This window comes from Asterias amurensis, chromosome 4, assembly GCF_032118995.1.
Source record: "Asterias amurensis chromosome 4, ASM3211899v1".
NCBI lineage: Eukaryota > Metazoa > Echinodermata > Asteroidea > Forcipulatida > Asteriidae > Asterias > Asterias amurensis.
In genome coordinates, this window is record NC_092651.1 from 10942619 (window position 1) to 10965699 (window position 23081).

General features: G+C 38.3%; 1 protein-coding gene across 1 annotated transcript; it reads left to right on the top strand.

The window, feature by feature from the left end:
- The first annotated feature begins 267 nt into the window (after positions 1–267).
- LOC139936383 (sodium channel and clathrin linker 1-like) lies at positions 268–23064 on the top strand. The gene is made up of 23 exons (XM_071931192.1): positions 268–442; positions 5472–5539; positions 6061–6113; positions 8062–8134; positions 8671–8726; positions 9140–9275; positions 9853–9924; positions 10154–10204; positions 10592–10657; positions 10950–11111; positions 11811–11902; positions 12692–12778; positions 13409–13499; positions 14140–14310; positions 14882–14956; positions 15157–15299; positions 15798–15990; positions 16372–16508; positions 17176–17235; positions 17762–17840; positions 18303–18398; positions 18537–18637; positions 20104–23064. Exons 1-23 carry the CDS (start codon positions 406–408, stop codon positions 20351–20353), a joined length of 2349 nt encoding a protein of 782 aa, XP_071787293.1. The 5' UTR covers positions 268–405; the 3' UTR covers positions 20354–23064.
- The last annotated feature ends 17 nt before the right edge of the window (positions 23065–23081 follow it).

A 23081-nucleotide genomic window follows, 5' to 3' on the forward strand; every position in this document is an offset into this window, starting at 1 on the left:
TTATTCCTCAGATCCCGCATGCTCAAAACTACCACCAAACCAAGCGTATCGTAAAGTTTCCTTTTACTGTTCAAACAGCACAGGAATTTAGGAATAATAACGTTTGTTATGTAAAAGATAATTGGCACTAAAACAGCTAGGGCGTGTGGAAAAGGGTATGAAAACTCGGACCGTGATTGGTCGACAAAGTTTCTGGTGGCAGAGCTAGCTGCGCGCGCATCTCAACGTCTCGCTCTGAAGCCTCGCTTTGAATTGAACAAGATGGCGGACACCAGAACCGCGTCCGTTGAAATCAGGAGTTTGGAATAACTTACTGTGCCTGTCAGAAAGTATTTCACTCCGGGCACGGTGTGGCAGGAAAACATTTTGTGTGTATGCAATCTGAAAATACTACGTAGGATCAAGATGGAGGCTGGGGAACTGGAGTTTTTGAGGGACCAAGGTAAGTGTCGTAAACTTGTAAGTTCCCACGTAAACTGGCATGACTGGGCCGTGTGTACGCGGGCGCCGGGCCCGTACACACACCTCCCCACTCGGCCTCCCTGCTGACGTTACGCTGTACTCGCTCCCGGTCGTGTCATGCCGGCGGCCTCTGCCAAGGAAAAGGTTTCCGTATGGCGCCATCACTTTTTTGTTCGTTATGAAATAAGGGAAAAGTTTCCGTATGGCGCCACCACTTTTTCATTGGATATAAAATAATATAGGAACTTATTTACCTGATTGATATATCCCTTTTTGTAAAAATTAGTGAAAAAGTGGTGGCGCCATACGGAAAGTTATCCGAAATAAGAATTATACTCATCGAATGAGATACGATGGCGCCTAGCCCACCTTGTTGAGCTGTAAAATGGCTCCGCTTTTAAAGCCATTTCCATTGGACCCTCTCTCGGTAAACAATATTGTCCAAGGCCCACACTTCGTGTATCACAACTTCTCGTAGGAGGTCCTGTTTTCGAGGTGTCCCTAAAATCGTGGCAAATCTTTTACCTCTCTGTGCGCGATGTAAACAGTCCCTAGATACAAATTGTGTGGTTTTATTTGCCAAGCGAAGAGTCTCCTCTCCCTTGACCAAAACTTAGAAACACGTAAGGCTCCACTGGATAAATGCAAAAAGTTTGGTATTTTATTTAGGCATTTCTACAACTACAAGGTACAAAAATATGTCATAATGTTGAGGCCATATAAAAATATTTGCCCACCGAAAAAGTTTCATCAAACACTATTTCAATTCACAAATCATGATGATCAAACCATGTGAATGAATATTTTGCTGAGCATTCTGGAAAAAAAATACAGACGCTTAAAGAAGTCGTGTGCCTTATATCATTTTCTAATATTTTTGGAGATTTTTTTTTGTAACCCTCCGATCAGTATTATTATTAATAGTAAAATTTAAACGATCAGCTTGTTGATTCAATTATCACTGTTTATTTATATGCTTTATTCTAAATTTTAAGAGAAAAAAAAGGGGGAAAAAATAGATAAAAATCAGATTTGAAAGCCAATGATTATTAACACTTTTTTTCTAATTATTTATTTTTGTTATTTTTTGCAAATTACCATGGTAATTTTAAAATTTCATTAAAAAATATTTTGAATAAAACGAAGACAACTGCTGGCTATAGATTCATACACAGAGTCTCAAAGAACACTTGTAGTCACTGCAGATGTTTCTTCCATGTATGGCTTCACCAGGAAACCATACTTTCTTGTTTGCCGTGAAAACAGGAAAAACTCAAAACAAATGGGGCCAGTTGAAGTCATCAAAGATCGGTGTGTAGTGTGAACATTTCAATGTCCATCAAGTTTTAATATATGTTTGCATACTTCATATTAACAAAAGAAGGTAATTAGGGCATCGGTTGATATAAGGCATCATTATTTTTTTCCCAATTCTAAGAAAAAGGCATAATAGCGTGAAAACTGGTAAGGGGAGGATATATCAAATTAATAACAAACCTGTGAAAATTTAAGCTAAATTGGTCATCGGAGTCGGGAGAAAATAACGGGAAAACCCACCATCATATCCGCGCGTTTCGCCGTGTCATGACATGTGTTTAAAATAAATTCGTAATTCTCTACAACGAGAATTATTATTGTTTTACTGTTTTCTCAAAAAGTAAAGCATTTCATGGAATAATATTTCAAGAGAAGTCTTTCACCACTACCTTCTATAAACCCTGTAAGTTATTTGTAAATCTGTGAACTTTTTGTTGTTGTTCTGTACCGAAAGGGTCCAAAGGCTTTAACATTGGTCGCTTCACTGGTGGTGGCGACAGTGATGAGACCGATATTAAAAGCGGAGCCATTTTAACAGCTCAACAAGGTGGGCTACGATGGCGCCATAAGATACGGAAAATTATTCGAATATTTGATTTGGTTGGGGCATTTGGGCCCCTTCGAAGTTGATCAATTATAACAAAAATAATAACAAAGTCTTATATAGCGCACATATCTACCAAACAAGGTACTCAAGGCGCTGAGTATAAACAAAGTTTCAAAAAAGTTTATGATTGTATAAAAAATGTAAAAATGTAAGTAAGTTGTGGGGGTGGGGGCCGGAATGGAGAAAATTTAATAACTCTACTACTCTACCATAATAAGGAAACCAGTCCTGCACGCCTAGTGCCCTCCTCAAGCTCACTGGTCTCTCGTCGTCGGTCATTCTGTGGATGTGTCCTATCCATCTCAGCTGGCACAGCATCCAAACTATCTCAATGTCATCGACCTTTGCCACCATCAAAATGTCATCATTTCGAACAAAATAATTCCATCTGATCCGGAAACTTTGGCAAAGGTGACTGAGTTAGACCATCCATGGTTGGACTGTTCTTACGGTGCGAACTTGGTGCTGGTACAGTGTCCATGTTTTGCAACTGTACATAAAGATGGGGACGATACATTGTTGGTACACCTTCACTTTCGTCTCATTCGTGAGGTCATGGCTGTCAAAACCAACTCTCAGGTGCCCAAAGGCACAGGACGCAGCCTGGATCCTGCTCAATTGAGTGTGTAATTCATCTGGCAGTCGGTAGATTGATGGCTCCCTAGGTATTGGAAGTGGTCAACGTTTTTGAGTGGCTGACCATCAATCTCAAAGATGACGTCTGGACCAGTACACATAGTCACAGTCTTGTCTTTGTTGATGCGTAGAGCCATCTGAGATGCTTCGGCATTGTAGAGCATAACGTAAGCAGATGTTGTAAATCATCCGGGTTGTCACAAAAGATTGCAATGTCGTCAGTTATAAATAATAATGCTTTTATAATGCGTCATCTCTCTAGTTTACAAGACCCTGTTCAAATGAACTAAGAATTTCTTAAAAACAAAGTATCAGATAATTATGAAAAACTGGAGCAGCGTCTATTTCTGAACAACTTTTCCATTAGCCAGCTAAAAACTGGTGACACAAGCAGGGTACAATGTAGTTGTTGTGCCATTTGGAATCGATGTATTTTTGATCACCCAATTTTATTCGCATTTACCACATGATGGCGCAAAATCTATGGTGATTAAAATTAATTAAAGCTGCAGACACTATTCCTTGGCATGAGTTCAAAAAGTTTGTTACTTCATATCTCAGTGTGTCGGTGTCTTTAAAAGCAAGATACTACGTTTAGACAATTTCAAACTCGCGCATTATGAATGTAAGTGCTACATGCATTTCAGGAAATAACAGAATTTGTTTGCAGTACTTCGCTGATCAATTCAGTGTGTTTTAGTTTGATCAACATTCATGAATTTGAGCTTGAGCTTCTCAAACTCATACCTTGGGTACACTCCAGGGGTAGTCATGCTTGAGCACTCGAGAAAGTTCAGAAGTAGTAGGACCAGGCGGTGTCCTTTAAGCATGGTTACTTCCTGCGAATGCGAATGCGAAGCGAATTTGACGTGAATTTGACGTCACAACTTCCTTTCGCACCAATATTCGCAAGTGTGTTGAGCAGAGTTCAACTGCTGCGAATTATTCGTTGCAAATTTGTGGCGTGAACATTCGTATCGCATTCGCATTCGCAGGAAGTATGAACCGGGCATAGTTTTGGGCCAGTAAACTCACAATAGGAGACTTTTTGGGATGAGAAGGTGACAGCAGACTTACCAGGTAAAGCCTGTGTTCTCAGCATTATGCGCATGTTCAGAACTACGAAAACAATGGAAATTTACCTGGTAAGTCTGCTGCCAGCGTTCGAAAGTCTCAAATTTGACAGGTTCGGCAGTCTTGTGTGTTTCCATTGAATTATAATAAGTATACCTCACTTAAAAATGTTTTTTAAATTATTATTTATTATTATTATTATTATTATTAATAAGTATTATTTTTACAAGCTTTCACCATGTGTACGTTAGTACCTGTAAATAGGTCAGCCCTTGTTCTGGATAAAACTTGTTTTTTGTTCTCGAAAGGACCAAGTATTATGCCTGATACAAGTTGTCAAGTGCCAATTTCACTCACTGCTGTACTGCTTTCAGGCGTACAGCATGACAGTGTCCCTACTTACTCCTCTTTTAAAATTAAATGCGGTGCACACGATAATCACAAACCATGGAGGCAATAAATAAAACTCCAATATATTGCATCAAATTATAACCGGTGGAGTCCATTGTTAAAATGCCATTGTCTGCATACAGTTACTAATGACATCGTCCAAGCGTGGCTAATGCTTTACGTGAAGAGCAGGTGCAGATTGGCATTGCTACCCACCTCTCCTCCAGTGGTAACCATGGTGATTGACGCAGTGTAATAATGACCTTGTGATTGTCATTTTTGAGTCTTGGTCACGGAGAGACTTATCAACCTCAGGATACAATCAATAATGCATGGAGCATCTCATCATTCACAACCGAGATGGATTGCAAAGTCATTTTCCGGCTGGGGATTGCTACACGGCAATATCGGCATACATGCAATTGGGGTTATTAGATCGGTAGCTTCATGGTAATACATAGTACATTGGATGGAAACTGTGTGTGCAAATTGTACCTGATGAGCATCTCTCAGAGTCAACCGTCAAATTTGGACGACATCAAACTCAAATACCAGTTGCTTCAAGTTTTCTATTTAACTGAGTGGAACCAATAATTGCTTGCACATGTTTACTAAAGTGTCCGGTATGTTCCAAAGAAGTTATTATTTTTCTGAAATCTTTATTATCTACCATGTCTACAGACAAAATAACTTACTTGACTGAAAGCACATCAAGTATCCACTGAAATTGTTTCGCTGCCAGACGTTGTTTGATTTTAAAGAAAGATGGGGTTTTGTTTCACTTGATAGCGATCGTCGACCAGCCATTGTTTGAATATCAGTTTTTTTTACAGACCGACTTTTTACACAACAAGATCTCTCTGACAGTTTAAATTTGTCACAGTTTGCCCTATTCTCAACAGTTACGGTATGACAGATGACAGGTCATTGGAACTATATTTCATTGGCCTATTAAATGTTATATTACTGTTTCTGTACCTTTTAGTTCGGCGCTTGAATGCAGAGCTGCAGCACTACCAGGAGAGGTTCATTGCCTTAAACGAAAGTGAAAAGGTTTGTGGAAAAAATACTGCTGTGATAAATTTGGGGAAAACCCTACCAACCAACTTGAACTCAATTGTTGATATTACAATGTACATGTGTTAGACCAATTCAAGCGTGCAAGTGCTGCACACTGCCTGTGGCTGAGCCGCCATTGCTGGGTCAGAGTAGCGCAATGTTTTGTACACAAGAACATGGCAAAGTTGTTGTCTTTTTAACTTTTTATGAAAACTAAGTGTCTTCCTCATTACTCAATGATGTACACACTCTCCCTGACAGGACAGTACATGTATGACAAAATCATTTGGAATGTACCTTTGAGAAACTAAACAGAAAGTGAATACTGAATTTCTGTTGAAAAACCTTGCCAATGCAGCCCATTTTAGAGACCCTATCATGCAGTTTCCGCGCCTATCTCACTCACATTATTACTTTACATGTACTGTACAAAAAGCTTAAGTTCAGTGAAAGGCCTGAGCAATAATAAAAACTCAGAATTGTCTGTTTAGTTTATTTACCTGTTTTCATTCCAGGCAACTTTACAAAAACCAGGAGATCCTCCAGCTCCATGGCTGACCAGCAAAAAGTAAGCAAATCAAGCTCCTGATTTAAAGTCACCTGGAAGTGGTATTTTTTTCAAAATAAAGCTTTTGTCACTAATATATGTGTTTTGATGAGTGGAATGTGAATAAACAGTTAACTAAGGTTTTAAAAAATCAGTTCTTATGTTATTTACAAATTTAAGAGTAGACCCCGACCCCAGAGGGCGCTGTTCGTGACGTCAATCGAGGCAGACTTTGCCTGTAATGCGTAGAGTAAACACAATTGCAAAATACATGTACGGACCAAGTCGTTTTTTTTTTTCCGGCAATGCTGACCAGGTGTATTGCTGCTGAATGCAGAAAAACACTTTTTGAAATGTACCAACTCACGACTTGGACGTACATGTACTTTGCACGTGTGTTTACTATAGGCATTGCAGGCAAAGTCTGCCTCGATTGACGTCACAAAAGGGGTAGGCGGAGTCAGCCCCCCAAACAACTTTATATATTTGTTTAATATAAATCGTGACAAACAATTACTAAACAAATTGTTTTATTGTTCGTAAGCATATACTCTTATGTTTGAAAGAAAAAAAATTCTATTTCCAGATGACTTTAAAATTATTCCCCCAAGTTTCTGTTCAACTTTTTGTCCCCTCTAATAGCCTTGCTCAAGGCAGTCGAATTATTCACTCCGAAAAAAGACCGCCGCTGTATAAAAACCCACCCGTATTCACTGTGTGTAAAACCCACCCGTATTCACTGTGCGTAACATCGCAAGACACGATGCCCCCGTACACTATCCGCATGCGGAGGCCGTACAGCCTTGTAGGATCTGTGTTGAAGCCACTGACCTCATTACTATAATAAGCGAAGAGTTCCCACGGTCAGCTCATTACCATAATGCCCGCGAAAGACGAGACATGTTTACCTCACACACCACCACCACGGACGCATGATAGGGTCCAAAGGTCGTGATAAGGGAAGTGCGTGATTGGACGTCAAAATGAATAATTCATTTGTCTCACATCCTGTGTTGTCTGATAGGTCTGACGAACGATATACATATTCATGAGCTGCATACTAGCATATCCTCGAGCCCCCCCAATTTCGTCCACTATTGGAATTTTTTCAATACAACACATTAAAACGGGAAGATACAGATCCGACAAGGCTGTCGGCCTGACGGCCTCCGCATGCGGTTAGTGGTGTACGAGTGCGATGACTTGTGTGAACAGTATTCGTGCGATGTGACAGTGTGTATACGGGTTGGTCATTCGGTGTGATCGCACACACCATGCACAGGGTATACGGCGGGTGGGTTTACAGCTGCGTCTTTTCGGAGCGAATAATGCGACTGCCTTGAGCAAGGCTACCCCTCTAAAAGATTTGACCATTTCTCTTTTGTACAATTTTTAACCCGTTGTAACGACATATGAAAATAATTAAAAACAAAACATAATTGTGTTAAGTTCAAGTTCTGGTGTGTAAGTCATTGGAGTGTGGGTTCGAAGCTCGTTCATGACACTTGTGCTCTTGAGCAAGATGCTTTACTATAGGCCCTACATGCTTCTCTTTACCCAGAGATAAAAGTATATTGGTAGAGTATTATTATTATTATTATTTTATTTGCCATAACAGTACAAAACATAATACATTGACAATATACCCCGAGATGGGCAAGGGACAACAAAAGCAAATACATCCTATGATCCGTAGATCTGTTGCCCCACATCTGGGGTACACAATAAAATTAATATAGATTTAACATAATATACATGTAGTACACAAAGCATTAAAAAACAGAAAATTATACAACCAGTATGATATTGTGTTAGAAAAGCCTTCGGAGCGCTACGGCAGCTTGGGGCTGTACACCCCCCTTGGAGCTGAGAAAGATTACAGGAATGTTATTGGCCAATAATAATTGTTGTTAAATTGTTGTTATTATAAAGACTAGTTATTATTACTGTTATTATTATTTACTTGCAGTTTGTTATCACCTCTTATTGCTGAGTATGACCATCAACTAGCATCACTTCGTAAGCAGCTTAACACATACAAGGTATGTTAGGTCTAGAATTAGAAGGAGGCCATGGTCTCTATGCCCCTGGTCTTGGCCTTTGTGCCCCTTCAAAACTTTCCCATAGACTTTAAGATTTTCCAATGTCAGTACCCATTGCAAAATGGAAATGGCCTTGCCCTCTCAAAGATGAAATCCATGCCTTGTATGTAGTCACCTTTTTTTGTTTAATTGTTCAGATGTCTCAAAGTTACAAAACTCTATTGGGACACTTCTGGAAAAATGAAAGCGATAGTTTCTGTTTGCATTTTTCTTAAACAAGACTCTTTTCAGCGCTCTTGTTGTTATTTACAAATTTTTCTAAGCTAATGAGGCATACACAAACAAATGCATTGTGTGTAAATAGAAAACTAGTTTTGACGACATTGACAGATTTTATTCTTGTAATGCATGGGGATTAAACCTTCAGCATATCTTCACATGTTTCTTGACCCTCCAACTGGCAGATCAGGGGCGGACAGTAGCAGTGAAGCAGTGCACAGTGTTCTAATGAGTGGAGTAATCTCTCTTGTTTTCAGGTAGAACATTTGGAGTTAGCAGGAAAGATTGACAGGCTTGTGAATGAAAACAACAGGTAATTTGCGTGTGTGAATATTTAGTATTACCTTGAGACTTGTGTGCATTTAGGAATTCATCAGACTAGAGCTCAATCAAAAATCAAACTTTTGAACAATTAACATGTGAAATCTCTGCACAACAGACAGATGTGTTTGCACTCGATTCTTCAATGACATTACATTTAAAGTTTCCACAAGTGATTTCATTGACACAAACAATGTTAATAACCAGTCACTTCGGAGGACATCATAATGTGCAAAACTCGCATGCAACACGCAAGGGCATCTTTTAAACTGGCATTCAAGTTTCTGTGTGTGTTTCGCAACTTTTTGTAGTATAACATTGTCTCAACATTTCTTGCAAACTGTTTTTGTTGAGTAAAATTATTTCTGCGCACAGTAACGTAATTCTAAATGAATGTATTTCCAGGTTGCATCGTGAACTGAAATCCAGCATAGAGGGTCAGTTGGAGGCGGTACAGCAGGTCTCCAGAGCAGACACCAGCGTACTGGAGGAGCACAAACTTATTGAGAATCTACAAAAGCAGATAACTCTTCTTACACAAGTATGTTAAAAATTCAGTTCAATTATTAAGCTCAACTTATTATAAATGCACACTATTAGTATTAGAAACATACTGATCCAAACGTCGAGTTGAAACCGCTGGTTCTTTTCAGAACCACCCCAACTCAATTAAAGATTTGAACTTAAAAGCACCAAACATGTTTGGTAATCAAAGACCATTATTCTCACTAAAAGTGTACCCCATCCTATGAACAAATTCACAAATCTGTGAAAAATTTGAGTCAATTGGTCATCGAAATTGCAAGATAACATTGAAAGAAAAACACCCTTGTTGCACAAACGTGTGCTTTCTAATGTCTAAAAACAGGCCTGCACTTGTATTTTAAAATTTGAGTGAGAAATAACCTGTTTCTAAAAAACTATGTTACATCAGAGGGAGCCGTTTCTCACAATTTGTTATACTATCAACCTTCCCCATTACTCGTTTTCATCAAGAAAGGTTTTATGATAACAATTATTTTGAGTAATTACCAATAGTGTCCGCAGCCTTAAACTAGCAATCTGTGCAGTTGTCATAAGTCGCTCGAGCCTAATATCTTTTTTACACTTTTTCACAGGAGAAGGATTCAGCTGTGGAAATGTGGCAAGAATCGGTTCTGGAAGTGGACAGACTTGCAAAGGACCATAGAGTAAGTTAACTTTTAAAATGGGAAAATGCATAGTGCAGGCCTGCATGTGTGCTTCATTTTTGAAAGGGCAAGGGCACCAAGGCATTTTCTCCTTGGTGTAAAGGGCCCTATGAGGATATTGTAAATTTCTACTGGAGCATGTTAAGGGCAGTCGCCTTCGCTGCCTTCGTGAAGTATTGATTGTTTGTACTATCGCTGCAATAACTTGATTAATTTTTTTAAACTGTAGGATCTACTGAGCAGTACAGAGGCCCAGACCCAAAGATTTCAAGCAATTCAGGTAGCTATAAAATTCCTGTTGTGATTACTCAATTGAATAATTAATGAGTTTATTAGTCAGTTTGATGTTGAATTTATCCTTTATCATGTAACAACCACAAGAAGTTGGTTTCCCCATAAAAAGGCACTATATTCTTGTGGCAGTGCAAAAAAAATGTATCTCGATTTCCGAAAACCTCATATCTCGCACAAAAAAATGCATAAATTTGTTTTGTATCGCGTGTCTATTTGTTTTGTGTGTCAACTGGGCTATTTTTTAGTGAGATACAACATTTTGATACACTCAAACACACAAACAATGTAAGTGACACTTTAAGAAATGTTTGCACTGACACATTGATTTACAATTCATCTCATTCATAGTTAACTTTCTATTTTGTGTCCTCAGGAGAAAGGTTCAGCTATGATGAATCAGAATCAAGGTTTGGCTACTAGCAATCAAAAACTTGAAATGGTAAGCGCAAACTCTTAACTGTACCGATAAATCATTGTGGTATGTGTGTGCTTTCAATACGAATAAAAGGCATCAGGCCTGAAGTTGTTGAATTTGAGTGAGAAATAACCTCTGTCCCAAAACTTATGTTACTTCAGAGGGAGCCGTTTCTCACAATGTTTTATATTATTAACAGCTCTCAAATGCTCATTAAAGTTTTTATGCTTAGGATTATTTTGAGTAATAACCAAAAGTGTCCAGTGGCTTTACCAGGAGATTTAAAGAGAGCACTTTTTGAATTTGTGATCATCAGGCTAGTCAGCATCTACAGCAGGTGATTGCATCTCAGTCTCAGGAGCTGGAGTCACTCCGAGATCACTTAAAGAAATCCCGGGCTGACCTGAGAACAGCCAGCATACAACTTGCAGACGCCAGGAATACGTCCGACCAACTCAAGGAGGAAAAAAAAATCAAGGTACACTTGTAGGATTTTCAGAGTTTTGAGGTTTTTCGTAGCACCATGTTTAAATCTGTTATAGTAGTGTTAGTTCTGAAAAGAACCGGTGATTGACAACCGAATATTTTGATCAGTATGCTCTGATAGTCTTCAGGAGGATACTGGATGCTGCATAAGTGGTGAGCGAAGGCAGGAACAGGATAAGCTGGGCATACTCGGTGAAGCTTGTAGGCTTGAGCTGGAAACTAAACTGATACAGTTGGTGACAAGCACAGGGAAAGAGAGGGAACCTAGAGGAGACTGAGGGTATAGATGACCCAATCTATGGAGTAGGGACCTCCCCTACTCCATAGATTGGGTTATCCCCGAATGGACAACGCTACATTTTGGCACGAATGGCATGTGTGTAAAGCACTCACTTCTCACCAATTCTCACCCTTATCATCGGTCTCGTTATGGTTTACAATATTGACAGTCAGGTTGGTGTAGTGGTGTCTTGCCCTGCTTTCCACCTCTAGGACCCAGGTTTGAATCCCTAACAGGGGCACTATGTGGATTGGGTTTTCAGTCCCAACTTGACTGCATGGGTTTTCCCGGTAATCATTCTGTGCGGTTTTCTTCCCACTTCTAACACTGAAATTTCTTCATTGTTTCCTCACTTCTTTGAGAATATTATGTTCAAATCCAAATATCTGTTCCATGGTTGATTCAATATAGGAAAGGGAAACACAGCAGGCCAAAGGGAGAGAGGAATCTGCTGATAACAGACTGACCCAACTACAGGCCATTGTTATGGACCTAGAACACAGGTAAAAAAGAAAGTTTTGTACTGGTTTCTCATGTCTGGGGCCCAATAGACCCTTCCCATATATGTAAGTTTCACACAGTGCATTTGCACTAACATTCTGAATGGCAAAATAAGGGAACATCGGGCTGTTTTGTATCGGCTATCACCGGCGTGATGCAGATGCGATTGTGCATGTGCTTAGTGCACATCTCAATGGCTTTTGCCAACCAATAGGGTCTATACGTATGCGTGAATGTAATCAACATATTTCATGGGAAGGGTCTTCTCCATAGAGCTGCTTCAGCACAAAAACTAGCTTAGCACAACAAAATATTGCTCAACAGAATACAGATAACAGCCAAAGTAACATTTATTGTATACTGTATGTGACTGAAATTCCTGCTCATGCTATAATGTATAAACCAAGTATTTTCAGCTTATGTGGTTCTATGAAATTGCCCCCATATTTCTTCACTCTTTCACATGATACATGAGCAGTGTTGCACAGTTTTTGCAGAGTGCAGAACCACAACAAAAATCAAGGAATCAAAAATGTAGGAATATAATAAAAAAAAGTGACACGAGTATCACAACATTCCATGATCATTTCCAAAAAGTTACAAGTTCAAAAAGTCTAGCATCCTACTTCCATTTTCAGAGGGTTGATTCGAGTACTGGCAGTGGTGTCGCTCAAATTAAATTATCAAATCACTCCATTGCCTTCATTTCAAACTCCTTTAAACTCCTGAACACAACTGTTCAAGATTAAACAATAACAAACGAGCATTTCTCCTTGCATTTCTTATCACAGATTAACCAATTTAGCGGAAGATAATGCCAAACTGCTTGTCACCAAGAAGGAACAGGAAGAGCGAGTCAAGTCATTTCATCACAAATGGTAAGTTTTAATTAAACATCAAGATTTTTCTTCTTTATGGTATGAGTGGGTTTCATTGTATTCCCCTTGCACAAACATCACACTGCCGCTGCGCTGGATTGTGGAAGTTGGCTCATTTTAAGGTACAGACGCTGCTTCACCTGAAATGCCAGCTATACTGTATAAACACATAGGGCGTTGACTCCCCAAATTGTACCCAAGATTAGTGATGATGGCGTCAGGTGACAAATTATCCAAACCATATTACCCTGAGGGGAATCCTGTCTCAAAATAGTTGATTCCATCAACAGAGCTGTCACTTCTCCTTGATTCTGCAGAAAGTTCCCTGAAAATAAACCAATCCTTCCATGTTCTGATGAAGACATTTTAAAATCTCCCTGATTATGGATAATTTATCCCCATTTTATTGAATGTAGTTTGTAATATCTCCCCGACTGTTTTACAAAATCTTCCTGATTGCAAGATGAAAAGGTTGGAACATGTAGCTCTGTATCAACAGCTGCATTGCTTCACAAAGGATGCATATTATCTGCATGTCTGTACCTGTTCATGTTGGATTCATCAGTGGCTGACTTATTATCATCTTCAGGAGCCATTATCACTCCATTTGTTTGTTACTTATTTATTTAGTGGTAAAGCAGAGAGGCGTGAGCATGAAGCACTGGCTCAGGTTCGAGACAGCATCCAGATGGTAGAGAATGCTCTTTTGGAGAAGGACGAGGTATGTGACAGGAAGAGAGGTTTCTACGAAAAATTGTATTTTGAGTTTCACAACATCAGCATCTGTAGCTTCATTGTAGACTGTGCAAGTCTTGCGCATATTCAAACTTCTTGGACCATGTTGGTCCCAACCATAATGAGTTTTACATGATTCAACAAATAAGCTTGTTCAAGTAGTTTATGGCTATACAACTCATATCACATTGTTTGGAAAGTAAAATTTAGCCATGAAGTATAGGAAAGTACATGTACAGTAAATTTAACAAATGAACAAACAAAACCTGAGAATATCACTTTACCTTTTTGGTCATTTGTAAATAAAATGTATCTTTTACATGCACCTAGATCACAAGTGCTTGGAACTAACTAACCCAGTTAAATCTGTATTGACCTCTTGTAGACGCAGGAGTGCGCCATCGCAAAATGCCCACACATGTACATATTTCTACCATTTTCTATGTGTACTTTTTGACACCCAAAATAGTAGACAGGGTAGGTACACTGCTCGTCATGCAAGGGTGTCAATACTCTCCTGCCCTACTAGCTCTTGCTACAAAATGAAGTGGTTAAGAATGGAGGTACAGGGTCACTGAACCTCGTCATAGATTGCCATTTAGTGGGAGTTTTTTATGCATTACTAGGCACTTGTGCGAGAGCAGCAGAAGACCCAGGAGTTAGGTCGACTCCAGGTGGCGCTGTCTAAGCTGATCAATGAGGCAGGCAAGAGGACCAGGCTGGAGGTGGATAATGTCAGGAAGCAGTGTAATACCAACATCGGCAAACTCATGGAGGAGATTCAGAGTCTGGAGATGGTAAGTGGATCTACTGCAGGTTTTTTTCCATCCTCGTTTCATGCCTATTAACAGTTGTAAATTGAGCAGACTTTTGGCTGCACGGGTGCCTTAAAATAAATAAATTGCCCCAAACACCCTGTATGTTACTCCTGGCCCTAAACTGCCCTGCCTGTTACTGCTTGCCCTAAACCGCCTTACCTGTTACTCATTTTGTCCCCAACTGCCCAGCCTGTTACTCCTTGCCCCAAACCGCCTTACCTGTTACTCCTCAAACTGCCCTTGAAAATAATAACTATGAAAGTCATGTAAGGTTTCTAGGTACAGTAGAAAATCTTGTCACTTTTCGGGCCGTGTTCATGGAGTACATGATTTGATGTTAATTTGGTTGAAATGTTAAAAATAACGTGCACATCTATATCCAAATAGTAGCTCAGCTCTTACTCATAGTTCTATAAAATAAAAATAAAACTTAGGATATTTGTTGCGCCCTAAAGCCCAAACTAAAGGTGCTCGTGAAGATGTCGAATATTCAGAACTTTTGGGTCATAAAAATATTTTTTGTATGCCTTTCTTCTTTTTTTCTTTTCAGGAAACTGCAGAAAAACAAGCAGAAAACGAGAGAGCGATGAGGGAGAAAAGAGCAGTAGAACAAGAACTTGAGACTGTAAGTCGGTGCAATCATGTCATCCACCTTACCGTAGTACATCTCAATATTCAACCAAAATTGTCTTAAACCTTTTCTCGATGTAGATACTGTGGCCAGTTGTGGCCGAGCAGTTTTGAGCACCGAACTCAAGCTCTGGTGTCGGCAGAAAGGTTTATAGCACCCAAGGATAAGAGTGTTGTGTTCATTGTTAATGCTAGGTATATAGAGAGGGTGCCAAGGGTCCTGATGACCATCTATACCAAGAGCTACAAGGACGTCTTAATATCGCAGAGAGGATGCGGGCTGAGGCTATGGTACAGGTGCAGAAACTGGAGAAAGCTATGCACAGAACACAAAACAGGTAACATTTCAAATGTACTGTATAATAGATGTTAATTTTGCATCAGAGATAAAGATCATTGTTTGGTTTTATTGCCCAAAAGTGTTTGAGTATCTTTTGTGTGACTCAAAACACAAACGTCCACAGATTTACATTGAACTTACATGGTTTAAAGATACTGAAAGAAGAAAGCTTCCCTTAAAATATTATTTGCTGAGGTGCTGTAGTATTTGAGAAATGAGTAAAACAATTTCACGAAAATGATTTTAGCATGTATAACGGGATTACTTGACTCTCAGATTTTCACTTTTTCAAACACTTTATGACTAATGATTCTGAAACCAGTATACAGTGCTTAATGCACAGTAGTATGGGTAAGAATAAAATTGATAAATACTTTTCAAGTACATTGATGCTTTTGTTTAAGGCTAAACAAGTTGTCTGGAGTGCATCTTACAACCACATGTTGGTAATCTGAACATTATAATAGAAACTTAATACTCTTTCATTAACACACAGTCACGAAGAGGAGAAATCCCAAAGTCTCTTGATCAATGAGCAGCTGAAACAGCGACTGGACAAAGTGTCTAAGGAATGTGAAGCCATATCTGAGGAGCGGCTACGACTGACGGAGGTCGTTGACGATTATAAGAAACGTCTCCTTATGGCCCAGAAAGAGAAGAAGGGAGCCGAGAGGAAATGCCTGACACAGGTATGGATAGAACTTTTAACAGCAAACTATGGTTGTCCAAGTCTTATGGGAATTAAAAAAGCAACTATCAGGGTAGTGATTTCTGCGTGTTTAACTGGAAATCCATTTTTTTTCCATAGTTAAGATAAAATTTATAACAACATGAAGATAGGACACCCCAGATTGCAGGGTATAGTAGGGCTTTTAAACCAAAGATAAATGTATGAAAGCAGGCTTCGTGGTGGCCTGTGTAAATCTTCTTTAGACTGAAATCAATAAATTGAAATCAGTCATTTGTTATCGATATTTTAAAATCAATAATTTAAAATCAGTAATTTGAATCAACAATTTGGAATCTCCTATTTGAAATCAATAATCTGAAATCAATAATTTGATCTTAAGATGACGGGGGTAAACCAGGAGATGAGTCAGATGAGGGCAGAGTATGAAGCCAGGCTGGAGGGCGTGGAGCAAGGAAGCAACCGCGCCATGAAGGAACTCAGAGAAATGTTGTCAGCTCAACAAAGAATGAGTGCCAAGTAAGAGCAGCTTGACTAGTGTACATAGTGGTTAGGCCGTGCTCTAATTGGCGGCTACACCTATAGTATTGCTATGGCTATATTGCCACACCATTTTGCTTTGAACTTAGTATGTCCTAATAAGCAGGTAGTTGTAGCCGTAGCTGTAGCCACTAATTCTGATACTGCCTTACATGTACATGTAGTTGAACACAATTATGAGTGTCGCAATAGTAACAGCAAAATACATTTTCAGATATACTCAATTCTTCACATCAAAAATTGATAGTTCATTGTCATCTCCTTCATGTCCTTGGCATAAGATTTCATGTGGTCTTACATTGAACTGTAAACACAGGGAAATCCCTGTGAAGTAAATTGTGTATTTTTAATATAGTTCCCTTTCTCCTGATAAATAATGTCTCCTGCCAATGACTAGAGCAAGTTAGTCCAAACTTGAGACCAATTTAGAACTCACTCCACGGTAGTGAAGTTAATAACACAAAGTCCCCTCGATCTACAGAGCTGAGAAGTCTCCCGAATTCCCAAAATCTACTCTGTGGTAGTAGAATATAAAGCAAGACAAGTTCTCAAATGAACATTATCTACCCAGCAAGTAGATACACACATGGTGATACCTCAAGCCAAATATATAGTAGTAACTTATTGCTGTTTCTTTCTACTTTAGATGGAGGGAGGAGTCCAAAACACTTGCCAAGAAGTTTGAATCAAAAGTCAATGACCTAAGGTTAGTTTTTAAATAACAGTAAGTATGTAATCCAACAGGGCTGTATTCATGATCCTGTTTATTTTATGTGTCGTGTTGTGGCTGAGCTGTCAAGCAAACTGGACTCAAGCTCTGGTGTTTCCAATCAGCAGAGTGTGGGTTCGAGTCCCGGTCTTGACTCTTGTGTCATTAAGCAAGGCACTTGACCATTATTGCTTCGTCCTTTTGATGTGTGGAAAGCCATAGTTCCCATGTGTTATGTGTACATAAGGCATGTAAGAACCCAGTACACTTAATACGAGAAGAGGTTCTTCCAGGTGTTTCTGATATGGTTGGCTGCAGTGCCACAAACAAACTCCTTAAAAAACCCTCTAAAACAATGTTTGCCTTAGTCTTTTGGAATGGGTTTTTAAGTTATTGTTTTCCAAAAAAGCCCTAACCATAACAATACAAACTAGCTACCATCCCCTGACCCAGCTCACAATTGTATTTTATTTTTGTATTGAGCTCTCTGTTTATGCTTTGTTTGTTATTTTTACCTTTACAGATCAGAGATTTCAATGCATAAAAGTCGCTCAGAGGAGCTGACGACACAGCTCGGTCAACAGAGGGCACTGTTCCTGGAGGTAGAACAGAATTTAGATTCAGGGATCAAATTATATGGGAACATCCACAAGACTATAGGGGCTTGTAGCTCAAAAGTTTTACTAGACCAGATTATAAAAAAAAAAAAACAGAATCAAAAGTAGAAGAAAAAGAATTCCTACAGTTCAATATGTTAACATTTGAACAAGCACTGGGAGAAAGTTTATATCTTTTGTCTGATGGGTAAGTTTATGTTGATTTTCAACAGAATTTTAAAGATACTTATCAGACACACACTTACACACAAATTGTCAATTTTTTAAAGATACCATATGCAGAGTAATGTTTTCTTACTCGCTAACTAAAAAACACAAAACTTCTGGACTTTTCTTAGCCTAGATTCACTGGCTACTGGCCCAGCAGTCCAGTGTAACTTCCAAGCCCTAAGATCATAATTTTAGCTTTTTGTTGTTTATAATGTGTTGTCACTTTTTGCATTTCAGAGTGAACAGAGACAGAGTGGAGAAGCAAGCAACCTACGTAAACTCAATCAAAAACTTGCTGATACAGAACTCAGGGCTACTACAGCAACTAAAAAGGTACAAGTAGTTAACTTTCAAACCAAATAATTTGCTTTCTCAGTGTATTGGTTTTGTTTGAAGCAAATTGGAACAATTTCTTCATAAAAATCAACCAAGAGATACAATGACTATAAATAGCATTGTTTTGTTCCCCAGCTTTCTGAGCAGTTGTTGAGAGAGAAGAGATTGCTGCAAGACAGGAAACACTTACAGAATGAACTGGAGAAGCTGAAGCTAGAAGCCAGTAGGACAAACAGGTGAGTTGGCTTGATTTATAAGATCAACAAATATTTATTGGCTACTGTGTTGTAATACACTTACTTTGTACCTGTTCTCGATTACTACTCGAGTATTGTTCTTACCGTACTCATACTTGTATCGTACTAGGCTAGAAAAGTACATACTCGACTGAAAATCTGACTCAAATCCATGTTTTCAATACTCAACTGAAACTCTACTACAATTTTCATTTCTTGTGGTCGAAATGCCACTTTTCTTTTCAATTTCCTTCATGTGCGTTAATGCAAGGATTTGATGGATAGAGGAAGAAATCTCTTGAAAAAAGGAAATTTAAGTTGTCTTTGATTAATATTATTTGTGTTTTAAAGATCATAACAAGCACACACTACTGTCTAGAAGTAACAATTTTAAAGACTAGTACATTCTTTTTATGTTGCATTTTGTAGTTGTTTTTATTAAGTATTTGAACTCAAACTCATAGATCTAAGTACTTGCTACTCGGCTGTTGGACTCAGTACTCAGATATTAGCTTACTTGGTACTTGGACAATTGTACTCTTACTTGATAGCCCATCACCAGTACAAAGTGCTCGACAGCACTTCAACTCTACTGAAAAGCACTTGACTAAAATTCTTCTGGGAAGAATTGTATGTTTTAGAAAAGATACATCTAATTAAGACGTCAATGTTGAATGTATGTCTGATTCTGATTTGTACTGTTGTAAGTCGAGTATTTTGTGTTTTATTATAGGCTATATTAACCAGTTTGATTCAGGATTAAAAATATTTTTACCAATACCACTTAAGAGGTTGTAGGTTTAAATCCCACCCGAGTCGCATGCCTGTGGATTATTATTATAAAGCATACAATACATTGCATATCAAACATCGGTGTAGCTTAATAAACAAGAGTAATATGTTAAATGTGTTCCTTGCTATCTTGTGGACGAACCTCTTTGTTTTGTGTTCTTTCCTGTTGCAATTAGTGTTAAATCAGGTTCATATCTCCATTCGGACATCCCAAATTCTAAATCTCTCGAGAATAAAGATTTGTGACTTCAAAATTTGTCTTTGCATTCAAGTGAAGTATGACCCAGCTTGTTAAAAATAAAAAATAAAAATGTTTATGAAGTATTAACAAATTTTATTGAGCCTTAGTGTTATTAAATAGATGATAAAGAAACTTAGCACCACCCGTTGTTTACTTGTTGAACAAAATACTTCAAAAATAAAATGATGTTTTTTTATTTCATAAGCTAATCTGTCTTTTATACACCCGAACGAAGATATGGTAGAGTGCTGTCACGTTAATCGGTTCAAATCTGCTCTAGCCAATTTTGTTTTGTTCAACTTGAAAATATTAAAACAGAAGAGGGTAAAGTTACTTGGTGTTTAAGAAATTATAAAACAAATTGCTTGGGTTTTTCTACTTTTTCTACTACTCTTTCTAAACATACGTAAGAAACGTTATCTTGTTTGTTAAGATTATCTGAGCAAATCCACCTGTCGGACTTGGACACCAGGCAAGATGGCGGAGGAGGGTTAGCCCCCCATCGAACGCTTAACGGCAAGTCAACAGTAACCTTCGGACACCATTATAACGTAAATAGCAATAACATCAATGGAGGGGCTGCGGCCAGTGGGGGGACCGGTAGCCATGCAAGCAGTGTCCGCAGCGGGCGGTCATCGTCATCGATTGGGAGTGGAAACTCTACCCCGGATTACCTCAAATGAAAGCTCACAGTAACAAACGTTATTGGACAAAGAGAGTTGAAAAGATAGATTGGCAGTCCTGTATGCCTCGTTTTTGAAAGGGCAAGGACACCAAGGCATTTTCTTCTTGATGAAGGGCACCCTTTGAGGAAATTTCTACTGTAGCATTTTCAGGGCACTAAGGCAATGACCAGGAGGCATGGAGTCAATCGCCTGCATTGCCTCCATGAAGTATTAGGCCTGAGATTGCACATGACGTCATTGACCACCATCTTTGATGAAACGTGTATTTGTGAAAGGCTATCATTGGCTGAAAGTGCAACGCGTACACGTATGCACTTTTCCATTGTTTATCATCAAATATGGCGGTCAATGACGCTATGTGCAATCCATCTATAGGGGTGGGAGGTATCTCTGTACATGGGCTGCAATTATTCAGTGTATGAGTTTTGTTCTTGTGCCTTTGTCAGTTGGTTTTTTAAAACTCTCAGTATTCAATTTCAAAAGTTGTAAATACTTTGCTAAGTAAGATAAGAACTAACAAAAAAGACGAGCAGAGTATGCTATTTGAATCGTCGAGACTACACAGGCTCTTTTCGGAGCCAGCAGTAAGTTACACTCAAACAAAACAGTTCTTATTCATGGTTGTACCCGCAAGTTTAATACTTAATTCTTATTTTCCACACCATGCAAAGCTTCAAACACTTTGCTTGCTGTAAGCTAAGCTCTCACTCATAAAAGTGCAAGAAAATAATATTTATTATACACACCACTTGTTTTTAGCACAGGGTCAACTAATCAGGTTTAAATGGACAATTGGCTTTAGCCAGTACTGTCTTTGCCAGGGGTCTGTTTGGAAGAGTCATATTAGAATTAAGTCACAATTTAGTTGAGACTAACATTAGATCAGTCCCCTGTCCTTATCCGAAAAAGGATAAGGACAGAATAACGCTTTATAATGCACTTCGGATTTAACTGCGAATCTCATGCAGGCCATTTGAAATGATGCGAGGTCAAAGTTGATTATGTACATGTATGTGGGCTCAAATGGCAGATCTCTGGCGCAATTCACAAGCCTCAATGTGTCAGATGTTCAGGCTAGACTACCCTTAACCTAGAAAAGGGACCCCCCTTATTCGAGGGGCTTTTGCTGCATACAACGGAGTGCCTGAAAAATGTGCCGGGCTTTGGGTTAACACCCAGTGGCTGATTCTTTGTGCCTTTTACAATTTTCTTAGAAATACATATTTATATGGAATTCTAAAAATTATAAGATTATAACATTTTTATATTTCTGATGCAAATGAATCGAGGAAGGCAGGGCACGAGGAAAAATTAATGATTTGTTTTTTTTAAACGATTGCTTTGTTATGAAACTTCTTGAAATTTTGTTTATCAGCGCTGAATGTTTTCAATATTTCTAATACAATTTGAAATGTAAAGTAATTATACATGCTCTAGAAAAAATACCAGTGAGTATTCGTTTTTGTATATATGAGATTCTGTAAAATATTTAAGTTGAATGACTATTTATTTGTGAATGTTATTCAAAGACAGGCCTCAAATTTTTAAGAAAAATCGTTAAACCTGATCTTTTGTATTACAAAACCACACTTTCATGAGGACTCTATCTATTAGAAAAAGAGTTCATCACAAAACTTAATTCGACTTTGGAGATACTCTTTAATTGTGTAGTATTACTATATTGTACTTTATGCAAAAAAAGTAGCTTTGTTATAAAATGTTTTTGTACATTGTATGTTAGATTTTCTCCCTTGTTTTTTTGCAAAGCAGAATTTTTTGAACCATTTGATGGCATGCACAATGTCACTCAACTGTCCATTGAGTAGTGAATTCAATAGTGCCTTTTTGAATATACAAGACATTCCAGTGGCACTTGAAATGTCTTACAAAAACATTCTTACTTTATGAAACCACAGGATATGCACCTAAACCAACCTATGAAAACAACATCAGGGTAATTCAGAGTTATCAATGCAAAAAACATGTCAATTTGTTTTTCAAATTTGACCCACCTGCCTACCTCAAGAAGGCATTCTTACTCATTTTGAGTCTAGTTAAGGTACAGCATTTGGAGTACAGCATATTATTCATTTCATGTCAATTGTCTTATCAATTCAATTGGCTTATTGTCACACATAGATATATATATATACACAGTGAAATTCACTTCGGTTTGCGAGTCTAAAAACATTAAAATTACAAAATATACAGAAAACACTTAAAGCCATTAGACACTTTCGGTAAATAGTATTGTCAAAAGGCCCTCACTTCGTGTATCACAACTTATATATATTCTGTAAACCCTGTAAGTTATTTGTAAATCTGTGATTTTTTTTCTGTGTCCAATGGTTTTAAAACACAAAGGCAAACAATAGGCAAACAATAACAGTTAAATATTATGCAAGAGACAACACATTCAAATTTGTGAGTAACCACTGCTGCAACAGTATTTTCAGAGGTGCAGGTTTAATCTCATACCACCAAGTGCCATGCTTTTTTATGCAAGACAAAATTGTTATTATTAAAGTAAAGTTATTAACACCGAACAAGCTTAGGTTTAACGCAGGGTATTCTTCAACATTTCTGAAACTGAAATAAATCAAAGTAATCGTAGCAACATTGTAACAAATGGGTCTTTAAAACATGATTGATTGAGGTTGCTTGCTTGTAGTCATTAAATTTATGGTTGATTTTGTGTGAATTTTAAATCAGATTGTCACAATTG

Coding starts and splice junctions, on each gene's coding strand:
- LOC139936383 (XM_071931192.1), top strand. CDS start 406: ATGGAGGCTGGGGAACTGGAGTTTTTGAGGGACCAAG. Junction 6,114..8,061: donor CCATGGCTGACCAGCAAAAA/GTAAGCAAATCA, acceptor ATTTACTTGCAG/TTTGTTATCACCTCTTATTG. Junction 15,300..15,797: donor ATGCACAGAACACAAAACAG/GTAACATTTCAA, acceptor ATTAACACACAG/TCACGAAGAGGAGAAATCCC.